At 35.6% G+C, this 12,224-nt stretch overlaps 1 protein-coding gene across 2 annotated transcripts; it reads left to right on the forward strand.

Annotated features, from left to right (window-relative positions):
• LOC109824438 (auxin-responsive protein IAA25-like) lies at positions 2,201-6,444 on the forward strand. 2 transcript variants are annotated; one of them, XM_020391035.1, is made up of 5 exons: positions 2,201-2,648; positions 4,435-4,742; positions 5,805-5,919; positions 6,026-6,087; positions 6,195-6,444. In XM_020391035.1, exons 1-5 carry the CDS (start codon positions 2,230-2,232, stop codon positions 6,224-6,226), a joined length of 936 nt encoding a protein of 311 aa, XP_020246624.1. In that variant the 5' UTR covers positions 2,201-2,229; the 3' UTR covers positions 6,227-6,444. The 2 variants fall into 2 exon arrangements, with proteins under 2 accessions (XP_020246624.1, XP_020246625.1); XM_020391036.1 differs by having other exon boundaries at positions 5,832-5,919.

Raw genomic sequence — 12,224 nt, forward strand, 5'->3', positions numbered from 1 at the left:
TTCTTCCTGATACATAGTGGATTTCTCATATTGTTACCTGTGGACATAGGTCGAAGTTGGTCGACTGAACTACGTAAATCTCGATGTTCTTTCTTCTTGATTATGGTTATTTTATATATTGTTAATTGTAGATTGACTTCCGAGTTACGGAGATCGTAGTACGCAAGGGGACTAAAATTCCCCAACAAGTAGTATCAGAGTCATGATGATAGATCCGAGAGCAAATTCGCAAGATAGAAGACGACATCGTGCAGGATTGAAGATCGGCGTTACAAGAATTAAGATGAATAAAAAGGAAAAAAAGGGACTGGTGATTGCAAGCTAAAAGATTGCCAGCAAGAGGAGGATCACCAGTGAATTATCAATGTCTGGCGAGGATAGCTGCGGGATGCAGGTCACAACGGCGTCGAACAAAAAAAAAAGAAGATCTGATGGCGTATAGGGCAATGCTACTGTCATGTTCAGTTCGAGAGGACACGCATGGTTGACTTGCTTCTAATGTTAGAGGTGGTGAAAATCTCTTGGTGTGCAAAAGAGAGGTGGAGGCACCGCAGCAAGGCAGATGAAAGTGAGGGTCACAGTGGCATCCAGTTAGAGTGCAGACATTCTAATTAGGAGTGCGGCTGCTATGATTTAAAGTGCGAAAGAAATAGAAGACTCTAGCGGGAGAGACAAAGTTTTAAGACAGCGATGATATATCTTCAAGGGAGTTTGGGAATCAAATCCAAGGTAGAGATTGTTGGGATTGTGTCTTTGATTCTTTTTATAACTTCACAAGAATTAGATAGGATTAGAGATCTATCATGATTAGGAGATTGAGTCTCGCCATGATTAGGAGTTTGAATCCTATTCTAAATAGGAAGTTAGGCTAGAGATAGAGTTTTTGTTTCCCTATATATATTCTTCTATTGTTGGAGGAAAAACCAAGCCGATAAGAGAGAGCCAATATTCTTGTAATCTAGTGTTAGCAGAGGGCCTAGCCTGATTCAAGAATATTGTGCAAGAGGTGAGTGTTTCATAGTCTTTGTTCGTGCAAAAGATTACATCATTGGGAGAGGGTTTCGCAGTCTTTGTCCATTCAAAAGATTGTAAGGAGAGGGGTTTGGAGAGAATATGAGAGTTGATTATGTATGTGAGGTTAAGAGATTGAGAGACGAGAGTTGAATGGTTCCTCTTGTAGTTCTCCCTGATACATAGTGGATTTCTCGTATTGTTGCCCGTGGGCGTAGGTCGAAATTGGTCGACCGAACCACGTAAATCTCGGTGTTCTTTCTTCTTGATTGTGATTATTTTATATCTTGTTGATAGTGGATTAGCTTCCGAGTTGCGGAGATCGTAGTACGTAAGGGGACTAAAATTCCCCAACAAGCCCCATGACGACTTCAACCTCAAAGCTCTCCCACTGACAACGCGTCAGCATCACATTTAATGCTTGGCATGCGTCATCATGCCTCTAGCCCCGATAGTCTTCATGACTCATCAGACCGTGTCGGTACTGTCATGCCTCCAATCACTTCACATTAAATGCTGAGGTGATCTCTCATCCACTCACCAACCGGCACATGTAAAGCAGGTGTTGACGCAGTCGCCAGCCCATACTTATTTACCGTCATGCTGTGCTCGGCCGAAATGGCAGTTCTACCCCTTACACCACCAGTATAAATAGAGGTGCTATTCTAACTAATGGGGGCTCTCTCTAATCTAATCTGATCTTATGCTATCTTATGCTAGTTTTTTTTTTTTTTTTTTGACCAAGAGGTATCAGTTTAAAAAACCAGTTTATCATGGTCCAATTTTGTAAGAGTTATCAAACTCACCCTAAAAAAGTCAAAAAAGTTACAAACACCTCTCTATAAAAACATTAAAAATGCCAAAAAAATCTCTAAAAATTCAAAAATTATAAATAGTTTTTACAATTTTTGAAAGAAAAAACAATACGATATTTTCCCTCACTTCTAAAGCCTATAAATCTACCTCAATCCCCACAAAGCAAATCTCCCCCTTTCTTTCTTTCTTCCTTCCCTTTAGTCCCCACAAAGCCTCCCCCCTTTTAAATCTACCACCACCCACGTTCTTCCAAACGCCCATAAAAGAGACTCCTCCTCCTCCTCTTCCTTCATCTCTTCTCTCTCTCTCTCTCTCTCTCTCTCTCTCTCTCTCCCCTCTCCCCCCCCTCTCCTCTCTCCTTACCCCCCCCACCCACCCCACCCCTAGCTCGCTCTAACCCCTATGAAGCCCACTCTACTCGAAACGCATGCGCTTAAAGATGAAGGAGGCACTAGAGATTGGCTAGTAGGGGAGCACAAAGGCAAGCAAACATCCCCAACGGAACCTCAAAGCAACAACTTAGAGCTAAGGCTCGGCATATCTTTGAACGCTAGTGCCAGCACTAGCAACAAACAAGTGTACAAAGATCACAGCAACATGATCAGCCCGAGTACGAGGCTCCTGAGCACGCTTGAGCACCATGGGCTCGTGCTCAACGGGCTTGGGCCGAGTTCTAGCGGGCCCAAGAGCTGGGTCCCTCCCGAGCTTGGGTGCAGCGGGTTCATCCACCCATGGAGCTTGGCTGCCCGCCAGCAGAAGGCTGTTCTTGAGCAGGCTCATCAGAGAGCCAACGGTGCTTGCTCAACCCTGGCAGTTTCAAGGTTTTTCCTTTTTTCTTTTTCCATATTTTCTTTTTTAATGTTTTAATCTATTCAATATTCTATCTTTCCGAATTATTTGGAAATTAAATATAAAACGAGGGCAGATATTCCATATGTAAGTTCTCGGCCGATGTGTTAGCGTGACGCGCATCTGTACTCGTATAACTCAAGTCATAGATATATTCAGATCATAACTAATGGTTCAATATTTATCACGACGACAATATATGTCTAGAAATGAGAGTGGACACACTAGCTTCTGCTTATTGTATATTGATTGTTCTTCTAAAAGGTTTATATAAATTAATGCACATTTAGTCTGTTATTTTCAATGTAAATTTAATATTAATGATAACAGTTATTGGTTGAATAAATAGGCCTTTTATTTTTTTTATTTTTAAAAAATTCATATTGTGCTTACTTTCTTACTACATGTAGTGTTCCTGAGAGTTTTATTTAACATACGTACACACACATGCATGTATTTATCTGAAACGAATGCATTTTAATTAGAAAATAGAGCTTGGGCTTCATATAGAAAACATATTGAAGTTTAGGGTATAAAACACAAAAATATAAAGTTTTCTGACAAGTATTTTTCATAGGAGTGCAAAGCCATTGACGGGAGGCGGCTAAGCAAGTAGCGAGAATGAGTTGACTCTAATTAAGTGTTCCTTGCTTGAGTCAATTCATATATAATTAAAATCTTAAAGTTATACTATGACAAAAATGCGTTTATCGATTGATTATCACGCGAGGAAAATTTTAATACTCGTTATATTCTTGTAGGAAGAAAAATAGAGGAAGCAAATTATTTATTTTTAAGATTACACAATAATAAACCTAATCCACTATATATTAACCTGAGCCTTGAGGTGAATCCGAGAGAAATCCAACGAAAAATGAAGAAAATAAAATCCTAAGGATCCCTTTGTATACGTGAGTTCTAGTTAGAAAATCAGGATACTATGCATGTTCTGATAGAAACTTAAAATTGGATAGTTACGAACCTAAGGATCCCTTTGTATACGTGAGTTCTAGTTAGAAAATCAGGATACTATGCATGTTCTGATAGAAACTTAAAATTGGATAGTTATGAACCACCGACTTCATTTATGCTAGCTAACACTTAACAAATCCTCTCACTTTTCTATATGATTTTCTATAGAGGACTCATTTAAGAGTTTGTCCAAATAAGAAGTCCATTCTATGTTTCTCATGGAGCAAGAAATTCTATAAAAAGCATTTCAAAAGGGGGAAATCACAAAAAAGTGGTTATACAAAAGAAAAAGGACAGGGCCCACTACGGATGTGCTGGTTACTTGGCCCATATAAGAAATTGGACTTAAAAGGCCAAATTTAGTTAAGTTCTGCCTCAACTAAAGGCCTTACACTCCCTAGAAAACTCAAAGCCCATTGAATTTTACAATTCCACTATAGAGAATATTCTACGTGCCAACGGTTTTAACTATCCAATATTTGCATGGATGCACTAAAGATTTGCTCCAGACATTATTACCCACGTATTCATGTAACTTCTTCAAATCCTCTCGCATTGTTTTGGTGATCTTAGCCGAAATCAAGATTTTTATTGTTATCCTCTCATTATCATATCCAATTATGACCAATTCTCATCTATTATAAGTACCTAATCAATCCTACACTCTTGCAATTTATATATATTTTTACTTATGATCATTTAATTTTGCTTAGGTATGGTTTATGTTTAATTTCTTGATACTTTTTTTTAGTAATATGAATTGCATCAATAAAATTTTTGTATCAGATTAACTCCGCCGACGCCTCCACCAATCGTCGGCTGGCCGCCTGTTCGTGCATCTCGGAGGAACTTATCGGGTTTGAACCCGATAAAACCTGAAATGGAGGATGAAAAGGATGCTAAAAAAGCAAAAATAGAGGAAAATGGAGAGGAGAGAGTTATTAGCTCAAATGATCAAGTGAAGCCTACTACAATGTTTGTGAAGGTGAACATGGAGGGGTTTGCAGTGGGCCGGAAGATCAATCTTAAGGCCCATAATAGCTATGAGTCACTTTCTCGTGCCCTTCAGAAAATGTTCGCAAATTTCCTCTCTAGTAAGTGATTTTTATTCATGAGTATCTTTGTGCGTGACATGACAATTGTTGATTGCTTGCGAAAAATACTAATTACTGCATCTTTTCATCTATATATAGTATGCGACACTTACATGTTAAATATTTTAATATTGTAACTTATGACATTTGTTGTGAGTGAGTCTAGCGAATGTTCGAGATCAAATTACGACTTTCATCAGAAAAAAAATGCAAAAAGATAACTTATAGTTTTAAATGAAATTTTAAATTGACATTTTTTTCGGACTATTCAGTTGAATATTTGGAAGTATGTCACCACTCCGTTGATTAGCTATGAAAGCTTCTCAATTTGTTTACCAGTGAAGTAGGGGTGCTAAACCGTATCTGTATCCGAGAAAATATCCATAACTGTATCCGTTATGATACGGATATGGTTACTCAAATCTATAACCGATAGGATATGGTTACGGATATGTTTTTGTAGTGAAATATTCTTATCCGTATCCGAAATATTCGAATACATATTAGTCATACTCTTACGATAGTTTCGATTCTTAGATTATGGATTTGTGGTTAATTTTGATGATCAAGATGTCTAATCTTAACTTTTCAATTATAATAGACATATTAACAAAACTCTTTTGTATCACATGAACTATGTTTTTCTCAATACTATCTAGTTTTCTCATATCTGTTTTGTATCTGCATGCATATCCGTGACCGTATTCGATTTTAGCGGATATGGTTATAACTTTTTCTTACCGAGGTATATCCATATTCGTATCCGTATCCGAGATGGGTAAGCGGATATGGATATGACAAGCATCATATCCGAGCCGTATCCGTACCGAATGCACCCCATACCACCCACTTAACTTCGCACAAACATTTCAACAGCGTTTTCTAAAGAATAACGGGTAGAAATGTTTCTCATGAGTATTAGTAACTTTTTTTCATAGTAAAATTTAGCATTTTTGGAATAATTTTTTTTCATTTCCTATGCATTTATAATATATTATTTCGAGAAAAGAATTAGCATATAGGCCTCCATCTAAAAATGTTGTTTATTTGCCTATGCCGTAGCTAATTACCTTAACTCTACGCACGAAGAACGAGAGGTAGACAACAGCTCCGACTACATTCTACTCTATGAAGACAACGAAGGGGATCGGATGCTTGTAGGAGATGTGCCTTGGGAGTAAGTTATTTTTAAATATAATTGTGGTTGAATTAATTTCCTTCTCATATATATTCTTGATTAATTTTGATTATATACATATACATAAATTTAATAAATTTTGCAGGTTGTTCATAACTTCCGTGAAAAGGCTATACATTGCTCATAGTCCCGAAACACCGAAAAAGGGTATAAATAATTATCAGCATTTTGAAGAAAAGTTACGTTTAACTTTTAAATTTTTTTTAAAAAAAAATATCTTATTTGTTGATGGCATCTGTGTGAAATTTTTTCAGATGATGAGAAGGTGACTGATGACCAAAAGTGAGCAATAGCTACAAGACTAACCAAAATCAAGAAGGGAACAATATTATTGCATTAATAGTAGATTTTATTTTGATTCTATCATGTGAATTACTCTAGGTTTGGTGAGTGCGTAGCATTTCGAGAGCTTTGTGTTAAATTTTACCGTGCTTTGTTTATGGGGACGTGTACTCTAAATGATGAAATAATTACATCTTCAATCTTATTGTGCTTCTTGTGCTAGCCTGTGTTCATACTAATTAATAACGGACGACGAAAACTTTATTTGATTTACTAAAATATTTGCCTCTTTGGTTACTAATTGCTAGAGTATAGAATGTTATAAACTCAATTAGGAAATATGAGCTCTGGGCAATCTAGCTACATTGGGTTAAAGTTGTATTGTGATAAATTAAGGTTTTCAGAAAATACAAGTGGATCGAGGGTGATTCCGAAAATGAAATTAATTGTCTTCATTTCGGAGTGTTTAAAAGGGACGTAGATTCAAGTTTTTGCTTTAGAAATAAGTTTGTAGATGTCTCAGAATTGGGAGGTTAAGCCCATCCATAGTTTCAGGTAGGGGTAGGGGTGTGCAACGGTCGGTTCAGTTCGGTTTTTACCAAAATTTGAACAACCGAACTGAACCACCTATAATTCAAAACCGAACCGAACTGTTGCAAGTCGGTTCGGTGCGGTTCGGTTCGGTTTGTTCGGTTCTAACTTTATCAAACTTCTTATCAAACCACAAACTGTGTTAAAGAAAAAAAGATATCAACAAAGTAAGAGATTATGAAGCATTAAACACTGATATAATGATATTGTTTTTAACCCATAATGATTCAGAAAATGAGTTAATGGTTTGAGTCTTTGACTCTTTGGGGACGGGTCGGGTAGGGTTTGAGATCAGAATAAGTAGTATTGTACTATATTCGGTCGGTTCGGGTCGGTTCGGGTTAAAAAGTTTTCAAACCGACCCGAACCGCCCTACTCATAAAACCGATTTTTCTGGATCGGTTCGGGTCGGTTCAGTCGGTTTTTTCGGTTTGGACCGAACCATGCTCAACCCTAGGTAGGGGTAACGAATATGCTGATTGGATTGCAAAATAATATATTTTTTTCAAAAAGTAATTTTAAGAAAAATATCACTCTTCAAAATATTATTTTATAGAAAACTTATATTTTTATAAAAATATTATTTTTTAAAATATTATTTTTTTAAATTTGTATTTTACAAGATATATTTTCTGAAAAATAAGTTTTGATTAATACTTTTTTGGAAAAAATATTTTTTATATTTAAAATATTTTTTTATAAAATTATTTTAGATCTTTAATGAAGTACTAAGATTTTTTGAAATTTTAAATAGTGATATTGAGATTTTATTTTTTTATTAATTTGAACTACTTGCAACATGCAGTAGTACTGCAACTGCAATTTACGCTCAAATTGCATAAGTCGGAAGCTCCAACCAATAGGAAATTTGTAACTTATAGTAGCAAGTACAACATCTAAATTGCAATAGAACAAACACTTGCTCCTGAACAAAAATGATCTAATTGCACTGTCGCAATCTAAAAAATGCACCCTAATTGTAGCTAGGCAATAAAAAAATTTATTATTGTAATCATAACTAAAAAAAACTTACAATTTAATATATATATATACAGGGTTGAGTTAAACTAGGAGCAAGTACCATTCATGAGAGATTTAGCTTCACTTGAAAAGAATCACAAATTGTGTAGGCATTATCCTAGGCTTCTCATTAAGGAAGTGATTCCCCCCTAATAATACAACTTGAGAAAGCTATAATTGCAATCTTTACGTAAATGCCCAAAGTAATGGCGCATAAATCCACGAACAAGAATCATAGGCTGCTGCTTAAAGTTGTCCTATTGATACATGCTCAGCCTCTTGTATCAGGGGGGAAAATATAATATCCCAAGTTTCAAACAATAGAGAGATCTCGGTGAAGTTCAAACAAAAATTCGATCAAATAACTAACGCACAAAATTTGGACGGCAAGGAAAATACAAGCCGGCTAGAGTTTAAATTATAGTCTACAATCATCATGAGCTAAGATAAAATTAAGGACAAATTTTTGAATTAAACCTACTCCAAAAATAATAATCAAAATAGACTTAGTCCCAAAATATTTATCAAAATAGACCTAATTTCTGTCACATTGGCTGAAACTAGGTTGATTTTGATAAATATTTTGGGAACTAGGTTGACTTTTTTTTTTTTTTGAAGTAAAGAACATAGCAAGATGCCCTATCAGAAGTATATTATATATGTCAATATGTACATCTAGGAGTGATTTCGTTGGAGACCCCTTGAGAGTAGAGGAGCGGACATTTATAGTCACTCTACACAACAGGGGATGAGCAAAAGAAAGCACTCATAGTCTCAGCGAGGACTATACAGAAGAAGTAAAGTATATGAACAAACATAAGCTAACAGATACATAAAACTAGCCAAAATAAGTGTGCATGTCCATCCCAAAAAAGACGAGAAGAGAGAGTTGGCTAAGGATTGGCCGCAGCGTAGGGGTGCATTCGGTCCGGATACGGCTCGGATATGATGCCTACCATATCCATATCCACTTACTCATCTCGGATACGGTTACGGATACAGATATACCTCGGTAAGGAAAATTCATATCCATATCCGCTAAAATTAGATACGGTTACGGATATACATGCGGATATATAAACGGATATATTTGCAGATACAAAACGGATATGAGAAAGCTACATAGTATTGAGAAAAACATAGTTCATGTGATACAAAAGAGTTCGTTTATATGTTCATTATATCTGAAAAGTTAAGATTAGACATCTTGATCATCAAAAATAACCACAAATCCATAATCTAAGAATTGAAACTATCGTAAGAGTATGACTAATATATATTCGGCTATTTCGGATACGGATACAGATATTTCACTGTAAAACCATATCCGTAACCATATCCTATCGGTTATAGATTTGATTAACCATATCCGTATCCTAACGGATACGGTTACGGATATTTCCTCGGATACAGTTTAGCACCCCTACCACAGCGTCATTGCTATCCTCACTAGAAGAAAAGAGCTCTGAAGTACCCTTCTCACGAATGATAGTTGTTTGGGTCAAAAGTTAATTTTTTTCATTGTTAAACTCATTACAACTTCTTTCGTTACAATAAGTTCAAAAAAGATTGGTCTTTTTATAAGACCTTTACACAATAAAAATAAAAGATTACAACTTCTTCAAACACACGCGGAGAACATTTATCACCTGCTGCTTGCGTGAGATCTTTGCATGTGCCGGGACGCGTTAGTCCGTGGACCGCTGTGGATCAGATCCGGTTGACAGAAAATTGATTAAAGCTCTTACTTCACAAAGGAAGTAATCACTGAAGTGATAATCTCGACCAAGCGAGATTACGACTCTTCTCGAGAACAAAACAAAGTTTGATCCGGAGGAATGGGGGAACGGAGCTTCAGATCCTTCGAATTGCTCATTCTTTATGCTGAGATTCGCTAAGATCTGTTAGTCCTCTCTGAAGTTCGTGGATCACTCTTCAAACCGACAACACCTCACCCTAACTCCTCTAAAATTTGTGGCTCCCTTCAGATCTCCTCTTATGAGGGTGCTAGGGATGTATTTATAGGCTTTAAATATCGTGTTTGTGGATAGGAATGTCGTGTTTGTGGATATGAACCACCTTTATATTTCAAAATTCTCCACTACAAACCAAATTAAGACTCTCTAATATCTTAAAGCAGGATAGTATAAATCAAGATTAATAATAAGTATGATGTAAGTTATATTTCAAAGGAATCATAATCATTTAAATTGTACAAGATTGGAAATGTTTGCTCTAAAGTTGAAGCATAGCCTTTCCTACATAAATATGAAACAGCTGTTTGAAAATTTAACCTTCAAGTAATGTATTTCTAAGCAAAGAAGACATTTTATTTAGGAATTTACCATTGTTCCTCATTAAATTAAATTAGTTAGCAACTCCAATGGCGCATACATAGTTACATACTAGTTAAAATATCTAATTAGTTAATCTCTATAAAGTATCTTGCATCATTAGTAAACATTATGATATCCCAATTACGTATCTATCTCTACTTACTATTCTATAAGTTTAGTGAGGGTAGGAAAAGTTTGAAGGACATGTGAAAATTATCCTTTATCTCACTAAAGACATGAGGACAATATTGATCATTTCATACAAACTTTCTCTTTTCTTTTAATTCATTTCTTTTCTTATTTCTAGATCATTTTTAAGCATATCATATAGGTTACTAACTATACACCTATTACATTATATATGATGAGAAGATATAAATATGAAATGGTAAAGTTATTTTTCAAGTAAATAAAAACGGCGATTAAAATTTCAATATATTTCAATAAAAATATTATCAAAAGTGTACTTAGCTTAAACTTAATTAATAATATGAATATTAAATATGAATAAAAGAGTCTCCTTAATGTTCTAGCTAGGAAAATTACTCCATTACTCAAATTCAATAAATGGCATAGACAATTTTGAACAAGGAAAGATAAAATAAGCATAATAAGTGAATAAATTTCATCTTAGAGATACGTATGATAATTTAAGATATTAAAAATAAAGTTTTTCATTAAAAAAAATAAAATAGTTAAATTCCAGTGTCGATTGCACGTGCATGCGATCCTAGTATAGTTAAGTTTAAACTTGATCAACTATCCCATGTCTTTCAGCCTTCAGTCTCAATCAGACAATATATACATAATTAAGAAAAAAAATTAAAAAATCATGCATTTAACATTTACCACTTGTTTTGGATAGCTCAACCACATGGCTCACTGAATCAAAGACGTATTTTCGATCTATTCTTCAATTGAAACTTGAAGATAAAACCGTATAAATACCTTACAAGGGTAAGCACTAGCTGACTTACCTCTTAAACAACCAAATTTAATTAGAAGCAAAATATGGGAGGTTCATTAACATCTCTTAAACCAAATTATTACCTCCTCCTCATCCTCTTACTCCCCTTAACCCTAACCCTAACCCTAACCTCAGCCCACAAGCACGAATTACCTTGCAAACACCTTACCCTATACTACCATGACATCCTCTTTAACGGCACAAACCAAGCCAACGCAACCTCAACGCTCATCTCAAACTCAGCACCCCTTGGCAGCTTCAACTTCAGCAACTTCGTCGTCTTCGACGACCCGGTCACCTCCGACCGCCTCTTAACCTCGCCGCCGGTGGCAAGAGCTCAAGGGTTCTATTTCTACGACATGAAGACCGACTTCAACGCTTGGTTTGCGTTTACACTTGTGTTCAATTCTGGCAAGTACAAGGGGACTATTAACATCATGGGTGCTGATATCATTGGTCAGAAGGCTAGGGATCTGTCTGTGGTTGGAGGGACTGGTGATTTTTTTATGGCCAGAGGGATAACTACTCTGAGGACTGATGCTTTTCAAGGGTGGGCTTATTTTAGGCTGAGGATGGATGTTAAGCTGTATGAGTGCTACTGATCAAGGTGATTTTGTGTGATCTTTTTTAAGTCTGCTTGGTTGTTGGCGTAAGTTTATTCGAGAGGTTAATTAAGTTGAATTATGCTTAAATTTGTAGAATTATGTTTTTAATTTGCTAGCTAGTTGAGGAAGTGTGTGTTTGATGATCATCATGAAAGTAAAAGTAAAATGAAAAAATATATATATGAGAGACGATATTGTATTGTCATTTTTTACTTATTATTGCCATTTTGTTTGCGAGATAGAAAGAAAGATGTTGAAGAGGAAATTAAGCGAGGAGATTTCTTTATTAATTCTATTTATTTATACTTGAAATCCCCCTTATATTAATCTCTATGCTAATGAAGTTTCAGAATGATCTTTTGGCCTGCAAACAGTGATCATTACAAAGGAATCTGGGCTTTGAGTTATATATCTTGGGAGGCAAATTTACGTTAACCCTTGCGGATATTGGGGCATATATTATCTTAAAGAAAGAGAGAAATT

The sequence above is a fragment of the Asparagus officinalis genome, chromosome 9, assembly GCF_001876935.1.
Source record: "Asparagus officinalis chromosome 9, Aspof.V1, whole genome shotgun sequence".
Taxonomy (NCBI): Eukaryota; Viridiplantae; Streptophyta; class Magnoliopsida; order Asparagales; family Asparagaceae; genus Asparagus; species Asparagus officinalis.